This window comes from Syngnathus acus, chromosome 21, assembly GCF_901709675.1.
Source record: "Syngnathus acus chromosome 21, fSynAcu1.2, whole genome shotgun sequence".
In the NCBI taxonomy this organism is placed as follows: domain Eukaryota; kingdom Metazoa; phylum Chordata; class Actinopteri; order Syngnathiformes; family Syngnathidae; genus Syngnathus; species Syngnathus acus.
Genome location: NC_051105.1, coordinates 3,275,545 through 3,301,820, shown reverse-complemented (window position 1 = coordinate 3,301,820; position 26,276 = coordinate 3,275,545). Strand labels below are relative to the sequence as shown.

Sequence of the window (26,276 nt, the reverse complement as noted above, 5' to 3'; positions counted from 1 at the left end):
CAGTCATTACATTTTTTTCCTGTTCTCTGAAACTTTTAGCACTCGACTTTATATTGTTTTGTATTGCCTATTTTTGTTTTGACATTTTTAATTCATTTCATACATGTTTATATGTATAGATTTAATTATATTAGATTTAATGCACATTTAATTAGATTTTATTTAGTGGTCCCATCATTACATACATAAAAAGCAATTAATTTTTACTTTTTCCACATACATTCTATCAACATCCTATCCTAAATCCAATTTGATTCTGGGTATACAACACACTGAAGCTATACATGGGGTCAGAATATTGCTACATAGAAGTGAATAAAGCCAATTGAAAGCAAGTGGGCAATAAAAATAAGGCTTTAATTATTGAAATTGACTGCTATTTCCACAAGGTAATTTCCTGTAAGGACAACTGAAATGGTTTTTAAGTTTACTTCACAATTTGCATACTGCATACAATCCACCACTAATATGTGGCATTTAAGTGTCTCAAGATTTTAAAGTCAACAAAAAATACATTTCAGTATAAAATGATTAGTAAATATGCACACCTTTTGGCGTAAAATCAGTTTCTACTCACGTTAACATAACATGAGATGCAATACAAATGTTGTATCAACCAATATTTGGCACAATTCATTTCATTTTTGTTTTGTTGACATAGACTCTGCTGCTTATTCATAACTCACCCATGTTCTTCCCATCCTTCCCAAACTTCCACCAGACGACAGTGAGCCCAATGGCTGCCAGCAGGACCAGACTGCTGGTGATCAAGTAAGCGATGGGCAGGAACCGGTTGGGACCGCCGAACCAGTTCAACGTGGTCAGGACCACCTGCTTCCTGCCTCGGAAGTACTGCACGGGGTAGTCTGGAGGGAAGGGTTGAGAGTCAAGGGGGGCAAACAGATTGATCATGAAAATAAAGGTAAAAAGGTTCATTGTGGTTAACTAGTTCTGGAAATACGTCCGTTGCCTATTTCTGAAAATACGACGGTGATTGGGACTTTTTAATAAAACTCCTATAAACTGCATAAAATTGTGAGGTGGTTGTTAAAACAGAAAGCATGTCTCCTTTAAGAAAGATACTGTAGGTTATCTCCACGCTGTAGTTGCCTTTCGGGAGGCCGCTCTGGAAGGGTTTGTTGGTGCGGAGCAAAATGCCGTAGAGCTTCTTGAAGTTGGGGAAGGCGGCCTCTCGCATCCACACGATGAGCGCTTCATTGATGAAGCCGTTGTTGATGGCTTCTTGTGTATCCAGCTCGTAGACTGGCTTGTGCCAGTAGGGAGGTAATGCCGTGCCTGTCGGGTTTCACATGCTAGTAAGCTGTCATCTTGTGAAAGTACACAAAATAGATGAAAAGAAATACCTTGGAAGACTTCAGCCAAGGTCATGTTTTCTGTCCGCGGGTTGCGGTACTTGATGTTTTTGTCCGTGTACCAGCTGATGCCTTTGCGTAATAAAGGCACAGGGTATTCGGAACTACCAGAGCCAAGATATTCGAACTTGAAGGAATCTGTGGGGGAATAAGAGATGTCACGAATCAAAACATCAGAAACATACTGACCAATGCGCAATGAGCCGTAAGTTACTTCACCAAACATTATTTGATCGCAGGCGCATACTCAGTACAATAACATTAAGGAGTGATCCACATGCTGCTTCACCAAGACGTTGCTATTGATCACATCACACCAACTGACGTCTCCCATAATAATTAAAACAGAAGACCGTGACACCGCCTGAAACATTTCCTCGAGTGTACTCGTGTTATAACAGTTTCAGATCCTTTTGATACTTTTTTATTATATATATTTTTTTTATTTACTTTTTTAAAGTTCAAATAGTTTAACTTAATTTTTATAGCAAATTCTTTTTTTTGAAAAAGCATCATTTTAGTTTATTCTTTATTAGTTTAGGTATTTGATTTTTTTATCATTTATGTGGAGTATAATGTATTGTGTAATATGGCAAAAGTAAACGACAATGCAATTCCAAAATTATTGTTTTACGCCTTCTGTCCATCTGTAGGGTAATCCCGAGGAAAAAATAAAATAAAATCAACCCTGAAAGCTCACTTAGAAAATTAATTGTCAGACAAAAACAAAGAATGTATTATTGTTATTAATGTAGTTTCAGTTAATTTTATAGTTATAGTATTATAGTTATAGTAGTACTATAGTTATAGTATGTTTGGTTTGTTGTTTTGTTTTCATTAACTCTAATTTCTTTTGGCCAAATGAAAAAAAAACCCACATGATTCACGCACACATTATTTGATCACATGTAACTGGGGATGGTCTTAATCATGATCCATTGTTAAGATTTGGCTCAAGAACAATTTTGCTCTCTGAGGAAGAACACCAAGAAAGTCAGCTAACAGCATCCATGCTAGACATAAATCTTTCAAGTCCACTTGGTAGGACACTAGCGTGCAAATAGGAGTTCAGAACTTGCAAGTGACATTGCCATCCTGTGAAAGGACGTTGGTGATATCCCAAGGTGTGTGTCTTTACCATTAAAGATGCTGTTGGCCACAGCGCCACAGGGAGCGATAGGCAGTCCTTTGTCGTTGGTGGCAAATGGCTTGCAATACGAACTGGGTTTCTGCACCAGTGCAATAAATCCGAATTACATATGAATACATTTTAAAAACAAGGCACCGCATTGCAAAGCACCTTCAGGTTGGTCTTCCTGCCGACCATCTGCGCGTCATCCCTGGAGTCCATATATCTGCGCAGGTTCTGGTGGAAGTTTTGAAGGGCGTAGTAGAAAAAGACATCCCCCTGAAACAGCAGAGGACCAAACATCAGTGTGGCTTACAGATGTTGCGGGCACATCAAATCTGGTTAACCAGTTAACCACCAATAAAAAAAAATAGAGACCAACTACCATACACAAACCTCCACTGTGGAGCACAATGTGTTCTGTGAAGTTGCCCCAAATAAAATCACTTGTTTTGAATCGCTATTGTAAAACATCGACAACCATTCATAAATGAAATGACACAGTCCAAAATCAGTTAACAAAAAACAGAGAATGGCGAGGGTACAGGAATATATTGGCAGAGCGGTACGAAATTTTACTGAGTGGAAGGTCTTTAAATGCATATGTTCCTCTGTAAGTAACTTTTTTTTTTTTTATTGTAAATAATAGGCACATGTATCTTATCATTTGCACGTTACCTTCAAGGCCCTGTTCATAGGAAAGTACAGTTTACAAGTGCAGGGCAATGCTGCGTTGCTCACATCCTTACGCATGTCGTGACAACGTGCACACGCGCCGTTGTCTGTGTAATCCACCTAAGGAGACAGGAAAGATTTATGAATAGAGGACACACTTGTTCACAACATAAACTTTGACCACTTCCTTCCTCGACGCTCCCTCTTTGACGGCTTAAAAAAACATTTCTTCAACACCTTTCACAGATGTACAGATAGGAAAAAAAATATGGTGCAGACTCACCCGGATTTCCTGTACACTCTGCGCAGTGAGCAGAAGCCAAATTCCCAGCACCAAGCAGATGACAGCCGTGAAGTAGAAGAAAGGCAGCACGGTGTTAGCCGTCAGCATGGGTGACCAGGCGGGCAGGCGCTGCTGTTTGAAGGCCGAGTTGTCGGGCCTACGGGCCAGGGGTCCGCTCTTGGCTTTGGCCATGGCGGCGACGGCCCGGGGAACGTCGCTCGAGGTTTCTGTGAAAGTGGCTGAGATCGCTTCCTGTTCCTGTGTTAGTACTATGCAAAGACACACACAGACAAACGCGTGCACATTTGACGACGGGCCTCTCGCTGTGTGGAGAGACGGACGGTTGAGTTCTGTTATTAATTAACCACAATCAACTGCCTCTTCCTGTTTACTATTGTTGGACTTTTTTGCTTTTGTTTTGGACAACACATACAGTACAATTTAAATTTCTGTAATCCTCATATAGCTATTGAGGACATCTATTTAGAGTTAGGTTTGTATACTCCAAAAAAAAAACTTGTGGGGATTTTCTATTTGGAACTAATCAATGACATGAGACTCAGCAGGAGAGACTTCCTTTTAAATATCGCTGGAAACAAACATGTCATCACTTCACGGTCAATTTATTGAAAACATCTCGCCAAAACATTTTGTTGAACAAACAATGTCGCACATTTTGACACCCCCCCCCTGACAACAGTAAAAAGCACAGCGTGGGCAAACAAAGAGCAAGATGCCGCAGGACAAAGCTTTGAACACGCAAGCGTGTTGTGTAAATCATTAGCTAAGAGTCAAGTTGACAATCTTGAGTTAAAACAGTCCAATTTTCACTTTATCTGCTTTGCATCTGTCGAGGATGCAGCTCTCCAACAGCTTAAAGACATCCAGTTTGATCTGGGGGGGGGGGGAAAAAAAGCAGAAACATTTGGAAAATATAATACAGCTTAAAATTGTGCAAAAGTATCAATCAAAAGCTCAAAAAATAAATGCAACCACTGGTTATTACAAGGCTGCATTCTGGATAACTTTCCTATGACAGACTTGGAAAACGTTCTTAGAACTGAAAATATCGATATGTACCGATATAAAAAAAACAAAAAACCTTGATACTCCTCCCTGGCACTAGGGGGCGCAACAGTGCCATCAACTCTTGATACTATAAGCACATTTCCATTTTTTTGCTTAAACAGATGTGTTCAAACTAATCTATGGAGCAGTAAGGCCATACAGTATATTATTGTACCATATAGCATCAGGCAAAATTGTATGAAATCATATCAAAGTATCGTATTGTGACATTATATATCAAGGTAGGTATTGTATCGTCAGGTTGACAAAGATACACACACTTGTTCATTTTATCGCGTTTGTACTTGATCGCTCTGCTGCGTTCCAACTCAGCTTTTATTTTGAACACATGTACTAAGTTAGCTGGAGGAGATGGGTAAGTTTACCCAGACAATACTGTGACAACAATAAGTCGGCAATGGTTACTCTGTCCATTTGACCCCACTTGCATCCCTAAACTGGCAATTTGCCCCTGCTCTGCAGCCGGGTAGTGATGCGATGAGGTCAGCCGCTCTGTCACGAAGCCGTGGGCGCGGGGATCAAGAAATCCTCGAGGCGAGCAAAATGTATTATGCTTGTCATTATAATTTTATTATTGGCTGTCTTTTATGTTTTCATGACTACAATTTCGCTGCATCTGCACCACAGAAGTTGACGATAAAAAGCTTTCTATTCTATTTTACTCACATTTCCTTTGTTGCAGTGGTTGTTGTGTGCCCCATAAATAAGAAGGTCACTAAAGAGAGCGAAAACATTGCTAAGTTGGCAACACTACAGACGGTGGTAGTTCTCGCTCTCTGCCTTGCTTGTACCGGCGCTTGCACGTGCGTGCGCACATAAAATAGAAGCATCGTTTTTGGAAATTAAAAGTTCTGTAAATTTGACATTTTTCTTTGATTTGATATCATTGTGTGAGCCAGGCAGAGACTGTGGGCAGGCAACATGCAGCCCCCGAGCGAGCCTTATGTTGCCGAGATCTGGCTTTGAGTCTTCATAAAATGTGTGGGTGGAAGTCTGAGTGCCTGTAGTTAGGATCTACCACACAAAGATAACAAATAATAAAGACCCAGAAGAATAACAATAAAGTGAAAAATATAATAGTTGATGCTCTACAACAGGGATTGTCAACCGGTGGTCCGCGGCCCTCTGGTGGTCTGTGGCGGTATGTGAGGTGGTCCGAGAAATTGGAAATGGAAAATAACTAACATTTTTAAAATAAAATTGATTTATGATTCAGACTTGATCTATTATTTTTGTGAATCATTTACCCATCCAAATGAGGTCATGTAGCAGAGATTCCCAAAATAGACATTCAGATACAAATAAATAGCCTGTCTCGGTTTATCCTCCTGCGGTGCAAATTAAAATAATATTCCGCTAAAGCAGTGCTCCCCGAGTTGCTTCTTGATTATTATGGTGGTCCCTTGGACAAAACCAGTTGAAAGCCCCTGCTCTACAAGTTCACAGAATGTGTATAATGTAATATTGTGCCAACAGGTGGCGGTAGATCACCTCAGGAATGTCCATCATCCTCCTGCACTTCTTGTCTCTCCAGTTCCAGTCCAGAACCAGAAAACGCAATGCCTGCAAGTCCAATCCATCTAAAGAAAGAGAAATAAATGACTTGAATGTTTCTTTTTTTTTTTTTTTTTTTTAGTGTGCAGTTACCTTGGTGAATAAGAGCACTGATCCTACAAGGAGTGCCGACTCCGATATGAACGACTCCCTTTTGCAGCAGCTTCACCTGCTCCTCAATCTTCGCACGACACCGAAATACACAAGCACCAGTGTTACTTCTCATGCTGAAACCATCCTCGAGCAAGGGTGGGAAAGCGGGCCAGACACAGCCTGCAGTATTTGACTTGCATGCATTTCTAAAACTGAGAAATTTTAATAAAAGAAAAAGAAAAAACTACAAATGCTTGCTGCAGATACGACAATAGTTTCCACCCCTAATCTAGAACATTCACTCGCACTGAAATGGTACAACCTTGATGTGTTTTGCAAAAAGCTTTACGGCCTTGGCTTCACCCTTGAATGTTGTCAGTTGCCTTTGAAAGAAATAAGAAATGAAACAATGCTTTGGTTCATCATACTTCACCTTTGGTTGCATTATGGGATGCAAAGAAATGAAACGTCTTACTTTATCAGCTCGAGGGCACGGAGGGCAGAGCTACAGACGATAAGCAGCACTACCGATCTTTTTTCTGTGTGTTGTCTCTGAACCTTTGCCCATTTGGGACAAACTGATGGGAGAAGAAGGGAAAAAAAATTAAAAAGGACAACGGCCCTCCTGCAACCATCGGCATTTCACTTGGACCCTATTTTTGTAAATGACTATGACGTCAAGAATGTGAACAATGACACTCACTGTGCTTCAAATAGGATGAGAGGGTGTGTGTCAGGTCATTGCAGGCCAGGAAGCAAGAATCTGAAAAAAAAAAAAGGCGGGCGAAATCTCAAGATGGCAAAAGGTCAACATGCGAATGCGAAGGACTCACCTTGCAGTTTGAGCTCCTCTTGCTCGATCACAGAGCGCTTGTCTGAGAAGTAGCGTGTGAGGAGGTTCTGAAGGTCTGCAGGACAGCCCGGTTTGGGGTCAGAGGCGGCCAACACATCCGTAATGGTTTTCTTCTTCCTCTGGAAATGCAGTTGAACTATGACCTCGGCCTTGGACATGAGCAACACTGGTTTGGCCTACCTTTCGCGTTCTGGGTGATTTGGTTGATGTTTCCCTCTCGTTCTTCTGCTTCGGAATGTTTGACGCCTGACGCAACACAGATGTGGTGAACTTGACAGCAAAGTACTCAAGTGAAGACAGGATTAGTGATTTTAGTTGATAGAAGGTTTTTATTTGTAGTGATGTCATGCTTGGCTGCTGTCTGCTGATTTGGAACCGTTTGTGTTCCAATGTAAAACGGCACCCGAATTTCTTTTCATGTGTTCTTCAATCATCGAGTCTTGAAGAATTGTGAAAAATAATCTCATTGCTCACTCAGCATTATTGGCTTTCATTTGATCATTTGGCCGAGAAGTGTTTTGCATCCAAATAATTATGTTTAAACGCTAACACTGTGTTTGAAAAGGTATTTTGTAGAAATACCTTTTCATTCTTTTTCTTCTTTGCTGGCACCGTTTTTTCCGTTAGCTTCTTCCTCTTCTTTGCGTTATTTGCTACATTTGGCTTTCCTTTTATTGATTTGTTCTTGTTTTTCCCCTTTTCAGCCTCCCCATCCACCTCGGCGCTGTCTGTTATACAAAGATAAGAAAAGGAAAAAGGTGTTACATTTAAATAGTAAGTTATATACCATGACGCAGTTAAGATACATACGTAAGTGGGGGAAATTATCTATCAGGATGACACGGTGCGAAAGATTTTTAAATAAATCTCCCTCAACCTAAAACAGAGCCTTGTGAGTCTTCGAAATGTCTCTTCTTTTCAGATTGGCTAGAGCGATTGAATACATGAATGAAAGAACAGTGGGAGAGAAAAGGAAGCCTCATGTTAAATTTCTGAGCATCATTATAACCAAGCATAGGATAAACAAATAAAAAAAAGAAAAAAGCAAAAACATCCATGTCTATGAATTTGAGTCCAGCTCCAGAAGTACGATTCAAATAGAATTAGATGGTTCCGATGTACCTAATGTTGTGGCCGGATGAATGAATAGTAACCATCAATTCACATTTGACTCCTATCTTTGTCCTCTTATTTCTCCATCCACAAAAGCATTAGTAGTATCATGGCATCCATCATCATGACCGCCTGCTTGTGTTTTTTTTTTCTTTGCCGGGCTCATTACTGTCAGAGGTGTGCAGAAGAAAATGACAAAAGATGAGCGCAGGATTATAGTTCGCAATCACTTTTGGCTGCCTGTTTGCTTTCTGTCCAGACATGGTTCCACCCTTTTTTCACTCCATCACAGCCAGACTCATCGAGTGTCATTAGTCCAGAATGGGACTCCCATTAGTTGAACCCCCACCCCCACCCCATTCGTCCTCTATTGATGGAAGAAGCCCAGTAATTGCCTCACGACAGGGAGGTTGATTTGAGGACACTCAGATGTCGACACACCGAAGAGCGTGAAGGGTCACCAATAAAAGCTTACAGTATACATCTGCGACAAATGATACACCTGCCTTGCATGTAAGTCTTTTTGCTTGATAGCACTGAATTACTAATAATTATGATATTTTAGTCACCTTAATTTTGCATGATTTTTTTTTCCATTGTGCGTGACATTTATAAGTTGAAGTTCAAAAGAGTCAAGGCAAATTTATGTGTAAAATGTTGTGTATTCTGGAGCAAATGTTGCATTAGTTGATAACCCCCCCCCCCAAAAAAAATCTGAATCCGGAGTTCCGTATTAAACTAGCGTTTTTGACATTATTTGAAAAATACATATTTTCTATATCAATTATGAAAAAGAGTCTTTATTGACAATGGCGAAAATGAATGCTTAATTAATATTATTTACAATTAAATGCGACTAACGTTGGTCCTTTGTCTACACTTGTGAGAGAAATTAACAAGCCAATATTTAAAAAGTAAAACTAATGATGGGAAAGTCTTTGGTTGATTGTGTGTAAAATCAATCATCACTGTTATTTATATAAAAAAAAAAAGTCTAAAACGTAGCTCTGGGTGTCATTGACAAGCAACTATTTAGAAAATAATTATGGGTAGGAATTTGACACTGTTTTTTAAAGTGGTAAATTTGACTACAGGGAATATTATTTATAAAATATATTTTTTGGAAAGACAATTTGCACCGCGTACATATACATAAATCTAATAACTGAGAATGCTAAGAAGTGGTCATTGTGTCAACCACCTATTTACACGACATCAGTTGGAAAGCAAACTATTAGACACATAAAAAGCCAGTATAGAACACTAAAGTGCAAAAACAACGACTACAAGACAGTCAGTCTCCAACAAGCCCCTCACCCTCTGAGCAATAGGATCAGATAACAGCAAATCAATAGGAGTGGAGGAAGTCGAGAAGATAGAAAATGCCTCTTGCCTTGTCATTTTTGACCGGTCCATCAATAGATGTCATTGGTTTTAATGGGCAGTCAACGATGACAAATGGATAAAACGGCAATCGGACAGAAAATTACCTTTTGTTTTTAGTGTGCGTGTGTGTGTGGTATTCCAGACAAATAGCTTTCACGGCTTAAAGTGCTATCCTTGTATCTACAACAATTATTGGTGATTACATGGGTAAGCAGGAGCAATGCTTACACGCTTACCGTAATCCTGCATTGACCATTATTGATGCTACGGATAATCTTTGTAGACTACGCGCTGTGTATTCCAAATTTATACTCTTAACACCAAGACTCGGCTAAAACTAGCCAGCTGTCACCTCATCCCTCCAAGGCAATAGGACAAAGCAAAAAAATAAATAATCTAGAAATACAGATGGCTCCCGTTGACAATGCCAGATTTAAAACTGCATGTTGCTTCTGTTGCTACGGTTGTTGGCCATATGGAAGGCATAGGAGCGACTGTTGAGTGTGGCTTTCAATAATAAATGGATACTTTGGACTGTTCATCATCAGTATTAAAGCCTTAGTCTTTTGTGGCTGTTGCTGCTCGTCTTGTGAGAAGTTTCATGATGTGATGCCTTCACAAAAGAATATAGGGGGGGGGGGGGCCTTTTATGGTTTGTATGAAGAAAAAAAGACTATTCGTGTTGACCATATAGCGCTGCAGCCATGACAGAACGCGGAAAAAAAGTATTGTTCAAATGCAGCTGCAAGGGTGTTAAAAAGTGGAACGGTTCGGGTTGGCTATTTTGGGATAGTCAAAATAGAAATGTCTAAAATCACATTTCAGAGTAGTGAAACTGAGCTGCTCATCAGAGATAAGACTTACACTTGATCTAATATGAACTCATGTGATGGATTCCTCCCATTAAATTTCATTCCATGCTTTTTTATATCTTCTGAAGAACTCATTTTCATTGGCACATTGGTAAGCCCTCAAGTGACAGCAATCATATGAATCATACTTCCAGCAGTGATGTAATAATTGTGGAATCTAACATCTTATGAGTGCAGGGTGTGTGTGTGTTGTGAGAGAAGGACACAAAATAGCTAACAGAATTTCACAACCTTCCGTCAAAGAACTCTTATTAGAGAGGAGCGAGAGGAAAAAAAAAAAAAACTTCTCAGAGGACAGTTTACATCAGAGCCTAAAAATGTTGAGCATATTTATTACATTATGGAACCGGCAAGCAGTCATTGTTTGGCTTTCCAACTCAATGCCTGCCATGTGATTTGTGGGCCTGGGCACAATAATGAACAGACCACCTAAGGGCAAAAAAAAAAAAAAAAACCCCCACACAAACCATATTTGGAAGAATTTCGGTTGAATTTGTTTTGCAAGAATGAAGTATAAATGTTTTCTGAAATTCCGATTTAGTCATAATTATTGCGACACAAGAAAAAATCCGTCGCGACAAACAAAAGTGAGATCACCCTCTTCTTGGTTGCAAGAACGTGAACAGGAAGGTCTGGTTTATGGACTAGTGGTGTAAAAAGCACGAAAGATAAACTTGAAATAATTAGATAGGCAAAGTAGTCAACTGTTTATAAAGGCGGGTCATCATCAAGTGGGGATGTTGTGGACAAATGATCCATAGTCTTTGTGGAATTTTCTTAAAAGCAAACATGGAACGAGAGACAAGACCGATCAATCCAAGGCCAGCTGAAGAAACAGAAACAATAACCAAGTTTAGAGTTCAATTAAAGGTACAAGAGTTATTCAGATTGATATCCCATTAGGAGGTGGAGAAAACATTCTGATCGAAACCTCAACCCATTAGATGGATTCAGTTACAGTTCACTTAGCAATCAGTCTTGGTTCAGAGGTCATCTGCTTAGAACTATAGATCATCAAGTACGTCATGGCCAGAAAAGTTTTTTGGGGGACCATTTTTCATCGAATTATCTGCAAAACCGATAACACAGTCTGTCATAGTGTTATGCCATGTGGCCTGCTGCCGTTTTATCATTCTTGGACTTCAGTCAAATGATTTAAATAAATAAAAAAAAAAGCTAAATGTAGATTATCCTCTTCTGTTCCTCCTAGAAATCCATCCCACTCATGAAAGTAGCATGCAAGCTCATTGGAATTAAGTGGATCCCAAGAAAAACAACGTACAGTCTTGCTTTTTTTTTTTTTTATCCAAACGTAGCAAGATCTCATTTCAGATGAATAACAGGGAAGACAAGAGATGCAAGCGCGAGAGGAAACGTTTGAGAGAAGATCTTTCCCGTGACGACATGTTGTTCCTGCTCAGTGTTCTGGAGGGAGAGCTTCAGGTGGGATAACTGTGGAAAGTTTTTGGATTTAGCCAAATGTAGAACATGTCTCGTGAGCCCCATAAAGTACTCGGAACAATTGAGTAAACTCATTGTTGTGCTGTTCCGTCACGCCAGGCGAGAGATGAAGTCATTGCGGTGCTGAAAACACAGAAGACAGACTCGGCTCTACTGAAGGCCCACTACGGTTTTATTGGACTGGATGAGGCGTTACGTTCCCTGCACGGGGACTGGCTGCGATGGCAACAACAGGACTACCTTGAGGATATGTGCAAAACAGCGACTGCCGAGGTACCAATAAGAAGAAACGATACACCGTAGAGAGTCGGTAATCAAATTTAATGAGGTGAACATAGCACCATCTGACAAAAGCGGATTAATTACTGCTGCTTCACTGCACGTTGAGTAATTCTGTACTGCCGGCAAAGCAATTATACCGTAATGATTTTGCAACCCATCTGGATTGTTTTGGTTTCACTTGATTGAGAGTACTTTTCGTCATGATCTTCCGCCGTTACTGAGGCAATAAAAATAGAAACCAAACTAACCCTAATCTTTCACAAATTGAATCCCATTCTTGTCATGTTAACTTTATCATGCTTTTCTTGGATTCTTGTTGTATCTCATTAATTTCATACAGTCCCACAAAAGGTCAAACAAGAGGAGGGAGGAGCTTCTTGAGGTATCAAACGCTCACAGAGATGCTGTTAGCAGAAATGAAGAGCGGCCGAGAAACCACTGGGATTTCTTTCAAAAGTATAAGTGCGTTATAGCGCTACTGGAGGATGACCGAGAGAGGTTAGTCCGTCTTCATATTAATACGTACAGGATTACACAAAACTCGTTCTCAAAGAAAATGAATGAATTTCACGTTCAATTCAATTTCTACATTGATGCAGGCCTTCGGTAAGGCACAACACGGAAACGGGAATGAGTAGCAAGGCTCCAAAAGTTGATTTAGCATGACATGGTTCCTTGAAAAATAATATTTATAAAATAATGTATACAATCTTTATTTATATCCATAGATCAATTAGTTACTAATTATTAGTGATGAAGTACCTATATGGCTAACGACCAGGTGGACAGATAAAAAATCTGACGTGCCATTATTTTTTCCAATTGTGCTTAGCAGTTGAACATTAAAAGCTGTCTCCATATGACTCACACGGTAGTTACAGATGGTCATGACAGCATCGCTAAAGAAAAAAACAAGAAGAGTGGCATAACATTTTTTTTTGCAGACTACTGTATGCCATAAGAAACCCAACAACCGACTCCAGCTCAAATTCAACGTGATGTAATTGTGTTCTTAACTTGAGTTAATATCCATCCTCTTCCTCTTGGTATGAAAGTTGTACAGTGATTTAAGCGTTGCAGCACACTACAGAAAACCATCTGGACTTTCCGACGTACACGTGAGCCCTTTTGGCCCAAACTCATCCAAAAGGCTTATTTGAAGTTCCTCCACTTGGAAAGTCCACTGCAGCCTGGACTCGGTTGGACCCCGCTTGTAAACACAAACATGTGATTACACGTACCGAATACTTTTGGCACCTGCCTGCCCCTTGGTCAGCCAGTACCTCTTCTGAAGCAAATGGGGTAAAAATTGATGGGAGTTGAAACGTTTCCCGTTCCAAAGAACGACTGCATTCAGATGTGGCCTGTGGCTATGGCTTGGTCTGTTGGCGGGGCTAGGCCAGTGGGTATGGCTAGGTCTGGTGTAGCAATTCTATTTGAGGCCCATGCTGGCTCTGCTACCGCCACAGTCCACTGACTCTGTAATCTAATTATGGAGGATTTTTGGAAGTGGAGCCTGCGTTTGTTGGTAAGAGCGCAAACAATTAAAGTGAGCCGCCAGAAGAGAACATTGCAATTTAAGACCAAAAATAATCATGCCACATAAAAACACACATAAAATGTCCTTTCAGAAACTGACACCTCCTGCGTAACACTTGAGTTGGCCAAACATGACGTTTAAAAACCATACCATTTTCAAATATAATTTAATTCCAAGATATGTTCACAAGTGTCTCTCATTCCAATTAATAAAAGCTCCAGCCAAAATGAGGACGTACGTAAAAAAAAAAAAATTGGTTGATCATGATTGACATGCCATCTGATGCAAGTGGAAAAAAAAAAAAATACTAACAATGCATTAACGTTCAACATAATTTGTCAACGTACAACAAAGCCTGAATCTACTTTGTTACTGATTGCACAAGTCTCTTTCAAATATGCACCACCGCTGCCTGCCAGTGTCAGTGATTGAATAAAAATGTGATTGGGCAATCTGTTAATAATGCCAGATGTTTCGATTCCAGCAGATCTAAAAATCACACAAATCTGAATTAGAGCACAATGCTGGGAGAAATAACGCACTGAAATCGCAAGGTGAGACCACCTGTCCTTAATTTATTTTCGAAACTTCTTCAATGCTCGTTTGGACGCCCAATTATTCAAAATGTCACACATCAAACCCTTCAAAAAATCTCTCAATCTGCTTCTGTTTGTTTCTTCTAAACCGAAACATTCATCACAGCTTTTGTATTTGTCTTTTTTGAAGTTCCGCCAACAGCCATGTGCAAAACAGACGACCCATATGAGATGCAAACTGTACGGTGAATTTATTCCAATTTATTTATTATCGCGGATCATCTCTTACGCAGTTCTCTGATCCCTGTTGCATGTCATGTGCACGTTGCAATGAAACAACGCGGTTGTTCCGGCCACTTGCCATCAGATTACGCACGTTTCATATGGTCATGGTCTGTCATCGGGCGACGGCATCCTTGACATTAAACACTCTCATGTGTGCGCCGTACGTACACTTGAGTCTCCACTTCAGTTCATTAACTGTAGACTTAACCCCTTCCTTAAAAAAAGTTAAAAAAAACTTATCCCGTAAGGAAAAGCATCTTACTTTCGCAAAAAAAGTTTCTTTAAACTCATCTGCATTGACATAATCAACAATTGATGGATCATTACTCATTTTAGCGATGTAACAACCCCGAATCAATGATTTTAGCAATTTGTTAAAAACTCACCATAACTTTCACCAAGAACCCACGCTAAACTTTTTCAATGCTTAGATGTGTTTTTTTTTTAAATTCTTTTCATGGATTTTTTCCCGCCAGAGAATAAACCCTGCTATTCTGAAAAGTATGGGAGAAACATTAAAAGCCCTGTTTGGAAAAAAATTTAAAAAAAAAAAGGACTTTGACAGAGAGAGATTTAACTGTTTTTGTGGTTCTTTTGTGCTTTGTTAAATTCACCGGCACGACAGCAGAGGCAACAATTTGAGGATCTACGGCACATAAGTTTGGCTGTGCCTCATTTGTCAGAGGCAGAAGCTAAAAAAAAATATATATTTTTTGGTGAAATTACACCCCTAGATGAAAATAGGACATTCGGTTGTCATGGTACATGGGGCCATATCATTCGACGCTTGAAGCCTTTCTTGGAAAGGTCTTTGCGGGATGGCCTCATGCTTGTAATTGAGGACGAGCGCTGCAGATGTCAGGTCTGCGATGGGAACAAGGACTTTGAGAACTCTGCAGCGAGAGTCGTGGGCGTGTGGATCGGAATGCGGAGGTCGCTCACCTTTCGCAACACGAGCAATGTTCAACGTCCAGCCTTTGGTGGGCATTAAAAACGACGGTAAATAATGCATATGGGGAAGGAGCATTCCCTAATGGATTAAGAGAAAATGACCCATCAATTAGATTTCGTACAACATTCGGTAAGATGACATCACGTTGCCTTTTTTAAAACAGCAAACACGTTCAGGGTCTAGTGGCGCGCTTCTATTTTTCCATCGACTGCTTCAAAATGCAGTTAATCAACAATTAATTGCACGAACAACAGGATTCTACCTAACAAACTGCTGGAAATTTTGCCAAAGCACACAACTTAAAAATAGTGAGATTTTCTTTGATATGTTATGCTAGCTAAGCCAAATATAAATTGCTACATTTTTACCATTCAAAACTGGCGAGGATTTAAAGCCAAACATTCACAGGTGAGAAATTCTCCCCCCCTTTGAAAAGTTAATACCTAAATGTTTCATGATGAGCCATACTTGCCCTGTCGTTAATATCTGTAAAAAGAAGAAGTCCCACAGTTTGTTTATCTATTACTATTGGCAGTGTGCGGTGATTTAACAAAACTGAAATTTTCCGTTTCGGGTTGTCGTCAGACGTGACTTATACAGGATATGACGAACGCGTCACTGCTTTTCGTCAATTGCCCTCCCGCGCCTGAGCCGAAAGATGCGCTGCACACTCGACAAACAACAGGACACCGATGACGCCGCCAAGTGAAAACTGCGGTTGACCATTTTATAATTTCAGCCAATAAAAAGCTGGGACTTGTTGAATGAGAGATGTATTAAGGGCTTTCGGGGGGGAGGTGGAGAGAAAGACATATGGATGCAATTGTGAACCGATGAAGTGATGATGTCATCTCACAGTCAGGTTATCAGGCCCCAAGCAAAAACCGCTAGGACACAGAATAAAAAAAAAAATGCCGCTTTTTAAAACATATGCGAGAAAAACACATGTGCGCACACACACAAGGACACGCACACACACTTGCTTAGACGAACTGCAGCTCTTTGGACATGCCAACACATTCTGTCCTTCCCATTAGCCTCTTTGGCATGGCTACACAATGAGCTCATGTGGAATGGGCTCAACTCCAGTAAAAACACACTAGCACTAACACACACACACACACACGATCGTATTTCCATCACTTCAGACGACATTCTAAACTTTCCTGGAGACTTAACCCTAACTATAACCACGATCTCAACCTTACAATTCGCATGACCAAGACTCTCTTTGTCACCAAAAGGATGGCCTCCACAGCGTGTTAACAGATTTATGGTCCCAGAGCATGAGGAATACCTGACACACACATCCACACACACACACACACAGCAGTCTCGGCTATAACCATATAAGGACTGGCCGATGATGTAATGGGTGCCACTGACTGCGAGAAAGAGTCCATGCGCAGAGCACTTCTCATAATGTTTGGTTTTCCGCATGGAATGTCCACATCACTGGGATCTCCGGGAAGGGAGAGGTGAACGATTTGAGGCCAACTAATCTCGGAGGATTTGGAAGGAAAGTGACACAGAACGGCAGGTAGGACTATTTGGAAGATTTGAGCAATTTGTTCTTGTGCTTTAAAAGTTAGATTGTCACTTTGAGAGCGGCTGCAGCTGATTGAATAGACCTCTGAATTACCTTCTTGCTACTAAAAGACCACTATTTACCATTACTGTACATACCACAATTATTTCAAGCCTAAATGCAGAACAGAAAAGTACTTTGGAGTCATCTGGAATGTTTTACAATGAAACTGTATTTTGGGAACGGAGACATATCAATAAAATACGACAGTACTAAAATATAAGGGATACAAATCTGAAATGGACACGCACTGCCAATACATTTAAGAATAATATCGGTTCTGCAGAAGTAGAAGAATAAATCTCGCTTGGATCGGGCAAGTTTAAAAGTCGCAGTTGGTACGTAATTGTCTGTGACTCACCGGGAATGCATGTCTTTCAGAGCCGCGCGTCTATTTGCAGGGCACAGAGGGGGGGAATGTTTTAAAAAGGTACTGGTGTGTAAAGAAAATTCTTAATTAACAAACGCCACACACAAGGAACCATCTGCCGCGCTTGTGAAAACATCGTAAATCACAGCGCCTGAGACCACACGGACGACAATACTTACACCAATGACACGGCGACATGTGTTAAGGTTTACAGGTTGGTACGCGGGAGAGAACAAAATGTTCTATGTTCTTGAATAAGGAGAGGAAAATGATTCCGTTCTCCTCCGGATTAAATAAATGTTTATGTTCTAAACAAGCCACAAAGGGAAATCATTTGTGTTTATCAGCCATGGCCAGAGAGTGAGGAAGTTTAAACATTACCTCATGTCCTTGATGAATGTAATGCAGAGTTACACTGTAAACTCATTCAAAGGCATTCTTCGGACATAACTAATGCTCCCCCCCAACTCTCCACAGACTGAAGCTCCTGATTGTAAAGGAACGACAATACCAGGAGTTAAAGGAGACCATCAGAAAGAGAGACACATCGCTTCTTCAAGAGGAGCTGAACGGGCTGAAGGCTTTTGCACTGCTGCTTGTAAAGGGGTATCAGAGTTTGGAGAACCTGTTGGAGGAACACTGGCGTCATGTGAAAGAACTGAGCGTGATCACAGAAAGTATCGACCAGGAGGCCGGTGAAGCGAAACAGAGACCGCAGCCAAATTCGATGCATCCGAAGGTGGAGCGACACAATTCATACACAAACGTCCATCGCTCCCATCACGCTATGACAGCTCAACTCACCGACGAGGCAGCTAGAAGTCAGCCACTTAGACAGCAACACGCAAGCCTTGGTCGTCAGATAGAGGAGAAACGGGACGGTTCTGCAAGGGAAAAGGACAAGGAGCTGCAGCAGACCGGTGATCGAGGAGCTCGACAGCCAAGCTCGTTGTCAGAAGTGGAGGTACTGAGGAGAAGGGTGGTGGAGATGGAAGGGAAGGATGAGGAACTTATCCGCATGAGGGACCAGTGTCGGGATCTGGACTGCAGACTGGTAAGGGAGACGACAAACTGCTCGAGCCTGAAGGATGAGGTGAATAGGCTCAATGGGAGAATTAGTGAATTGGACCGCATAGAGGAGACTTTGGGCAAAAGCAAACAAGAGTGTTGCAATCTGCGGGAGAGCTTGGAAAAAGAGACAAACGTCAGCAAGATGCTCTCAGGTGAGGTGGACTCCCTGAAGGTCAAAATGAGAGAGTTGGAGACAAGTGAGGGCCAATTGCAGAAAAGCGAGGTGGCGATCAGACATGACCTGGCCACGCTCAGGTCTCTGACAGCCGCCTTGGTGGAGGACAGAAAGACCATGTCGGAGAGACTGCAGGAAGCTGAGAGAAAACTCGGCAGGAGGGGGTTAAAAACCCCCGCGGGGACTTTTGAGGAAGAGGCACAGAGCTCAAAATCAGATGTCGAAGAAAAAATAACAGGCATAGCAAAGGAAAGGAATGAGTTACAAACACGGCTCGCGGTGGAGCAGCAGAGAAACATGGAGCTCGAGAGTAAAATGGTCACTATGAGGAAGAGGTTACAAGTTTTGGAGAACAGGAGAGAAAAGGAAGAGAAGTACACCCAAGGCTCGAGCAACAACGATCCTTGGTGCCAAATGGAAGAGAATAAAGCCAAACAACTCACATGGGAGCTGGAGAGGCTACAAAAAAGACTGCAGGACAAGGAGATGATGGAGAAAGAATTGATGAAAGTAGAGGATGACTACGAGTCTCTGGAAAAGAGATTCAAGGAGGAACAGATCAAGTCCAAGTCTCTACTCCGGGAGCTTGAGGTGGCCAAAAAGGAGCTTTCCGGATACAAGCAGGCAGAAAAGCAGGATGTAAACCAGGAACATCTTCTACTTTGCCGTCTTCAGAAGGAGCAAGTCAAGTCCAGGCTGCTCATGAGAGAGGTCAGTGCCCTGAAGGAGCAACTCCAGCAGCTGATGGGCACAGAAGAATCCATCAGCAGGGTCCAGACAGACCACTCTGCGCTGCAGGGTAAGTTAATGCAACAAGAAGCCAGGAACCGGGAGCTCGCTCGAGAGATGAAAGACTTGAGCGGCGAACTCGACAGATACAGATGCTTAAAGAATCTTGCGCCAGGTGGGAACGAAGAGCATTATCGCCCCACCAAGGAGGTCCAAACCGAGCCAGCGGCCGACTTGTCTACGGACTGCCAACTGCCCGCAACATTTGGCCAGAAACACAACGATGAGGATCCGAACCACAACATCGAAGTCATAGACTGCCGGGGCTCAACTCTCGTCAGCAACCTTAACAGCTTGAACAGTGCCAACAACATGGTGAGCCAAAACAGAGGCCACGCAGCCAACGGAGTCAATGTGCACCAAGCGAACGGGGACGTGATGATGCTGAGGCACACGCCGGGGCAGCCACTACAAATCAAGGTCACGCCTCACCACATTCTCAACACGGCCACCCTTGAGATCAGCAGCCCCACGACGGACGCCTCCGGCTCCTACACCAGCACAGCCTTCATCCCATCTGGCGGAAACGCACCAAACCAAAGAATCACCATCATCCAGAATAAATCGCCACCCTCGAGTCCTGACCGCACAATCTCCCTGCTTAACGGGACGCCCGTCTCTCGAGTGATGAGTCCAAATTCATCCCGCTCTGCAACTCCCGACCTTCCGATCCAGATTTTGACCGTCAGGACATGTTCGCCGGAGCCAACCGACATCGAGAGCCAGGGCGCCTTCTGCAAGACTCCTGAGCGGCAGAACAGCTGGCACCACGTGTGCTCCGGTAGCCCTGACTCCAGTCCCAGCATCATCACCACAGAAGACAACAAGATCCACATTCACCTCGGGAACCCATATCTCCCATCTCATGGCATGCCGCCGCCTGTCGGGCCGTACTACCTTCGACATGAGCAGAGGACTCAAGTACTCGCAAATGGCTGCCATGTCAAAGGTGTGGGCAAGATTACCAGTAGCATTACCATATCGCCTGCTACATCTCCCGCCTCACACTCCCCTATGTAGCACTGGCCAGTTCAAAAACGTGTGAATATCTCCGGCCAATTGACATTCTGTTTTATGCCCCCACCCCCTGAGACTTTGCAATTAAATCAATACATGTTTTTTGGACACGCCATAATACACTTGACCTAATATTTCTTAACCAAATAACATTTTGTATGACTTGTTTCTACTGCTTGTATAAGAATGACACAAATCAACTGCAGTAAAATATCCTATCTGTAAATGTGTGGACATTTCTTTCACTTACTAACCTGGTTAAATTGTCACCATGCGTTGTCAAAAATTGTTACCGTAATTTTCGGACTATAAGTCGCACCGGAGTATAAGTCGCACCAGCCATAAAATGCCCAAAAAAGTGAAAAAAAAACATATGTATATAAGTCGCTCCTGAGTATAAGTCGCCCCCCCACCCAAACTATGAAAAAAACCGCGACTTATAGTCCGAAAATTACGGTACTTATTTTGTGAAAAGTACAATAAAAAAAAAAGGGTGAAGTGTGACATTTTAGGAACAAATCATAAACAAGCACTATTATCAGTATTAAATATTGTCAGCCACCTAGCATAAGTGGCTAAGGCATATTTCAATGTTTTTCAAAAACAAGAAAAAAATAGAACACATTGACTTTAAAGTCAAAATTCTGACTTTATTCTCAAAATTCTCTTTAAAGTGAGAATTCCCATTTTAAAGTCAGAATTCTGAGATAAAAAGTCAGAATCCTGTCACCCCCCCTTTTTTTCTTCTTCACTGGCCCTAATCCTCTTCTGTAGTTTTTGATTGATTAATTGATTGATATCGTAAAAACAAAAAACAAATCCCAAACTCTTAACCAATCACAGCTCACCGGTTTTCTGAAGTTGAGACGTGATTGGTTGTCACCTGTCAACTGTGATTTTCAGTCGACAGCAAAAAGCAAAATGGCTGCCCCCTGAGGTGGATAAAAATAGGTACGTTTTGCTGCTTAACACATCTTTCCACAAATGCAATATTTACCAGAATCCCATGTTTAGACTAGTGGGGGCACATACAACAAATATAGTCAAGAATTTTGGGTGGTTGAGTTCTTCTTTATGGAGTGATCATAATTACATCATAGTTATTGGGTTTCTTAGTAAGTTTCATTTTCATCCATCAATTTCCATGCAGATAAGCGCTTGTTCTACCAGGCTGAACATATTCAAAAACCACCGGAGTGTGTGGCTGCACTCTGTCGACCAGACTATGAACTGCGATTGGCAAGCAACAGACGTTGGAAAGTCCTGCCTTCCATCACGCGCGTATAAAGAAGCCATTAATGTTACAGACTGTTTGGAGGGAAGCTACATGAGCAAAAACATAAAGGTAAAGTTACAATGTATATACGAAATCTGTCTAACTTTATATGACATGGGAATGTGCACACGTGTTTTCTCTCTCACACGTTTACCTGCCCCAAGTAAGGGAAGCGTTGCACACAAGTGTGCCAACATCTTTCTATCTTTGCTGGCTCAGTTGTAATAATGTGTTGTTATATTTAATGTGTAAATAATCACTATTAAGTACTTTTACTATTACCAGCAAGTGTTGAATGGCTAAAGCTAGCTTACAGTGAGCAACAACTAACAACGATTACACACGAGGCACCAATTCGTCATGCACAGAAGACACGTAGACGCATGTTTTTAGACACATAACACACTATAATACATTAAAAAGTAACATTTTACCTGATTCCCGGCCATGCTCCCACCACTCGTCCCCCAAGTCGTCCCCCATTTTTACACGATGACGTTTCGGATGGCGTATCCAATCAAATGAACGGATGTGTGAGCTGGCCGTGGATGCGTTCACAAGCTGCACGTTGCTAAAACTAAACAAAAAATCACGAGGACACGCTGTGATTTAGAAACTAAGGTGTAAAAAGGCAACACACACAGGGAGTTTGACAACAACCCGATTTACATTGCTAAAACTTTCACGTCGTCTCCTGATTTCAACGAGTTTGTACGGAAAGCAAAAGGAAAGAGATTGTCTGTAAGGGGTGTGTTCACCAACAGTGCGTTGCTTAACCACTTAACCTCGTTTAAAAATTTAACATGGCATAACCAGACATTTAATTTTTTTTTAATACACACAAAGTATCTGTGATAGTTAGATAATTCAATGCAATATTTCAGTGATAATAACATCCCTTTCTGTTGATCTGTATTTTCTTATTTTGGTTACACTAGAAATAAGGCCTCATCGCATAAGAATCACATTCACGTATGTGCATTTAAAAAAATCTTTTTGACACTCTATCCTCTAGTTAGTTTGGGAATATTTTCCAACTTTGAGATGAGAGGAGCAGGCTGAGGATGTGTTTGGAACTGTGCCCCTCTGGTGCAGCTGTAGTAGAGGAGAGAGCCTCCCACAGCAATTGCATACTGCATGTATTTGGTGTTTAAATTACACTAATTACATTTTTTTGCGGGGGGGGGGGGGTGAATGCGATGTTTGATTAAAGCACCCTCTGCCCCCTCCAAAAAAACGAAGCCTAATTATGATAAAATATACATAAGAGATTTGATGTGTGTTATCCTTGCCGAGATAAAAACTCATCAAGAACAAAGCAAGGATAAATTATGCAGTAATTCAGCTCGGATAGGCTCAACCCCGCCCGCGACCCCTGTGAGGATAAGCGTACGGAAGATGAATGAATGAATGAATTAACAATATTTGTATGTACTCTATGATGGTTCAGCATTCTTTCTGCCAGCAGGGGGCGACACTATAAGTCAAACTTTTTTAAAGGATGGTCCTCGCTAGACAAGATGGAGTAGTGAAGTGGTTCTTAACCTTTTTGACCTTGGTGCTCAACTCTCCCTGTACAAAGTGGCCCGGGGGCTTATATTCCCATATTAAGATTTGTGTGGGGTTTAATTATGTTAGTATTTAATACCTAAATACAATCCACTTGAAACATAATCAAATAATTAACCTTATATAATGCCATTATCAAGAATACTTTTATTGATATGTTTGTGTAAACTTTGTCAACAAAAATGTTGATTTGATTTTGTAAATTTGGCCATAACCTTTGATTTTTGTGTTTTCTTTTAAGTACTCATCCACGATTTTAGGTTTCTTCTGGGGGCCGAAAGCACAACATCTAGTTGTGTTTGTTGTCTTTCTGTGTGTGTTTGAAATATGTTTAATAGTATAAAAATACGTTTAATAATATTAAAAAAAAACGTTTAAGGAGGAAGCATTACTACTTTGCAGGTTTCGTCTCTCACAATAAATGAGGGATTACTGTATTTAGTACTAATAACTCAGATGAGATGTCCTTGGAAGGTGAGTTTCTCGATATTACGATTAAGCACGTCTGATTTTGTGGTGTAGCCAAAATTCTTTAAAAAAAAAAAAAAAAAAGAGATTATGCTGAACAGCCAGGACAGCCACCTGTGCCACTCTTATTGCTACTTTACCACCTGCTCACATTTCCTGTGGTAATTATATTATTTTGTGTTTCCTTTCTGTGGTGTAAAATCAAACAAAAATCCATCGCAAAAAGACCTGTGGCGTTCTTTAGATGCTCACTGAGCTGAAGACACCAGATTAGGTCTGGATGTTTACAATCCCTGCTCTTTCATTGTCTGCCTGTTCAGTCAGAGCAGCCAGCCGCACTCGATAAAAAGTAAGATAATGCTGCTGTATACGGTCTGATTCGATAAAATGTTATTAATCCCTGAGAGGACATTTTAGGAAACCAAGCACCTCCGCAGCCGCACTAGTGTAGCGATAATCTCATTTACAACAACAACAGAAAGAAAAAATTAACAGCGCGGCTGCCAATGATGTAAATTAAACATACTTAGTGTGCAAGGGGAAAAAGTTGTGATAACAGAATATAAATTGTCCTTATAGGCTGACAGATGTTTGGTTGTGCCTCTAATTGCACACCGCAGTCTCACATTTAATGTGTTTATTTTCTTGTAAGCAGCTATTGCTCTTCGCCCCCATCACAAAGATGTATTTTTAGAGTCACTTTTGTGTTGTTTAAAAAAAAAAAAAGAAGTGACAATGAAAGCGAGAAAAACAGAATCCTTTTAAAAAGCTCCCAAAATATGAATTTATGCCACGGGGCTTACTAAATTTATGAAGAAATGTGATGCAATCATCAAATAGATGCTTATTATAGCAGCAGGGTGAATTTATTTACTCAACTGCAGATAGGGAGAGGAGTCTATGAACAATTATCATGATAGACTGATTATCAGCTGGGCCGATGATCGAGGCCGATATTTGGCGTTTTGCTGATTATCGGCCATTTTTTTTACTACTAAGTGATCAATTTAAAACTGTGTCAGGGATTAATAGTTTCTCCAATGGGGCTGTTGTACTTTTACCCAGCTGTACTTTCCTGAAGCATATTAGTAATGATAACTCACAGTAATCTAACTCACCCTAACTCATGTTTGACCATCCAAAAAGTGGTCATAGCTATCTTGAATTCTTTTATCATGCATAATTTGGAGTTATTTGGGGACAGGCAGACGAAGATTCATCAAAATTGTACGATGCCGAAGAAAATGTTCCAGAGCCAAAATGTTGTCATATTATGGAATATAGTAAATCCTCATAAAAGACATCTATGGAAAACCACTGTTTGAGACACAAAAAATGAACGTTTTGACAGATTTTGAGATTTTACTTTAGGTGTTTTTGGAATTGCATGTGCTCTCCTATGGCCCATCGGTTGCCACAATTACACTATGATAACACAAAGTTGGATGACAACTTTTTAAATTCTTCTTTTGGTGTGTGCTTTCATTTTTACTTAAAAGTAGAGGTGCACTGACATTAACAAGCGCTTCCCTAAAGAGATTATTTTTGTGCCTAATTAAATAATAACTGCTTTTTATAGTCTTTAAAGCTTAAATTATGTATTGAGAGACGATGACTTGCCTCCCTGCATGCTGACCTGCTCTTAAAAATAAAACAAACTCCATCCATGGTTTGATAATAAAATAATATAATAACAACTATAGACTTGGAAAAAATATATATTAAAATTGTGGCTGTCATGTTGGCTTGCCACAATGAGAGCAGATGGGTGGGCGAGGTCGTCGGCGCATTGGAATAAACAGGAAGTGACCTTGAGCTTTTCAAAAGTTCACCTCTCATAACATCCTGCATCTCCACAACTTAACTGTATTCATGAGCATCTGGCCCGGCCTGACCTGCACAGAGATTAGTTGCATTTCAAACGCTTGGCAAATATTTGTTCCTTCTTTGCGCCTTCTGTAACCGTAGCTTTGTTATTTACGTCTCTCCTCCGCTGACATTGATTTGAGATTCAAGTACACCAAGCAACATTATGCCCATTTGCGGTATAGCTATGTCGCAAAGAGGTCTTAAATCTCACGACCGTATCCGTTGATTCACATTCATTTTCCCAAAAGTCACGACACACTTTCTTTTTTTTGCTCCAGTCCTTTTAGTCTGTCATTCAGACGTGAGGTCATCCGCCTTTGGCAGCTCAGGCGTTGCAGTTTTTGTAAGCACATCGTTCACTTGCCCATGGCTCGCTCAATGACGGTGAAACAGCATTGCAAAATTGTTGCTTGGCAGCACAAGTATGAGAAGCTTAATGGAAGCCACACAGCTCAAATGAAGCACAAACCATTCAGCGGAAGGTCTGCTACCACCGATGAAAACAGAATCTTAAAGCAGGTATTTGTGCAAAGCCTGGGAAAGAACATCCAGAGGACAGCACTGGAACTTAGCATCAGCAAAAGCTTGATACAGCGGGTAAGCTTTAC

General features: G+C 41.1%; 3 protein-coding genes across 6 annotated transcripts; 1 reads left to right on the top strand and 2 right to left on the bottom strand.

The window, feature by feature from the left end:
* Positions 1-142: 142 nt before the first annotated feature.
* tmem30c (transmembrane protein 30C) lies at positions 143-3,885 on the bottom strand. The gene is made up of 7 exons (XM_037280702.1): positions 3,461-3,885; positions 3,181-3,297; positions 2,674-2,781; positions 2,512-2,602; positions 1,365-1,511; positions 1,084-1,296; positions 143-866 (listed from the first exon to the last, which is right to left on the bottom strand). Exons 1-7 carry the CDS (start codon positions 3,650-3,652, stop codon positions 676-678), a joined length of 1,059 nt encoding a protein of 352 aa, XP_037136597.1. The 5' UTR covers positions 3,653-3,885; the 3' UTR covers positions 143-675.
* A 177-nt stretch (positions 3,886-4,062) lies between these two features.
* Positions 4,063-22,295, bottom strand: cmss1 (cms1 ribosomal small subunit homolog). The gene is made up of 10 exons (XM_037280703.1): positions 22,197-22,295; positions 7,632-7,777; positions 7,230-7,295; positions 7,030-7,168; positions 6,900-6,959; positions 6,672-6,774; positions 6,519-6,579; positions 6,197-6,284; positions 6,041-6,129; positions 4,063-4,354 (listed from the first exon to the last, which is right to left on the bottom strand). Exons 1-10 carry the CDS (start codon positions 22,243-22,245, stop codon positions 4,271-4,273), a joined length of 885 nt encoding a protein of 294 aa, XP_037136598.1. The 5' UTR covers positions 22,246-22,295; the 3' UTR covers positions 4,063-4,270.
* LOC119139755 (filamin A-interacting protein 1-like) lies at positions 11,631-20,712 on the top strand. Of its 4 annotated transcripts, none has more exons than XM_037280700.1 (6): positions 11,631-11,698; positions 11,764-11,863; positions 11,981-12,154; positions 12,504-12,661; positions 17,912-19,479; positions 19,585-20,712. In XM_037280700.1, the coding sequence occupies exons 1-6, from the start codon at positions 11,646-11,648 to the stop codon at positions 20,487-20,489; spliced, it is 2,958 nt and encodes a 985-aa protein (XP_037136595.1). In that variant the 5' UTR covers positions 11,631-11,645; the 3' UTR covers positions 20,490-20,712. The 4 variants fall into 4 exon arrangements, with proteins under 4 accessions (XP_037136595.1, XP_037136593.1, XP_037136592.1 ...); XM_037280698.1 differs by having other exon boundaries at positions 17,912-20,491; positions 20,526-20,712; XM_037280697.1 differs by having other exon boundaries at positions 17,912-20,712.
* Positions 22,296-26,276: the final 3,981 nt, after the last annotated feature.

Excerpts from the sequence above, each read along its gene's own strand:
- tmem30c (XM_037280702.1), bottom strand. The coding sequence starts at position 3,652 with ATGGCCAAAGCCAAGAGCGGACCCCTGGCCCGTAGGCCCGACAACTCG. Across the intron at positions 1,297-1,364 it reads CTTGGCTGAAGTCTTCCAAG|GCACGGCATTACCTCCCTAC; the intron begins GTATTTCTTTTC and ends GAAACCCGACAG. Across the intron at positions 867-1,083 it reads CAGCGTGGAGATAACCTACA|ACTACCCCGTGCAGTACTTC; the intron begins GTATCTTTCTTA and ends CCTTCCCTCCAG.
- LOC119139755 (XM_037280698.1), top strand. The coding sequence starts at position 11,646 with ATGAAAGTAGCATGCAAGCTCATTGGAATTAAGTGGATCCCAAGAAAA. Across the intron at positions 11,864-11,980 it reads TTCTGGAGGGAGAGCTTCAG|GCGAGAGATGAAGTCATTGC; the intron begins GTGGGATAACTG and ends CCGTCACGCCAG. Across the intron at positions 12,155-12,503 it reads GCAAAACAGCGACTGCCGAG|TCCCACAAAAGGTCAAACAA; the intron begins GTACCAATAAGA and ends AATTTCATACAG.
- cmss1 (XM_037280703.1), bottom strand. The coding sequence starts at position 22,245 with ATGGGGGACGACTTGGGGGACGAGTGGTGGGAGCATGGCCGGGAATCA. Across the intron at positions 7,778-22,196 it reads GGAGCATGGCCGGGAATCAG|ACAGCGCCGAGGTGGATGGG; the intron begins GTAAAATGTTAC and ends TTTGTATAACAG. Across the intron at positions 7,296-7,631 it reads AGAAGAAAAAGAATGAAAAG|GCGTCAAACATTCCGAAGCA; the intron begins GTATTTCTACAA and ends GTGTTGCGTCAG.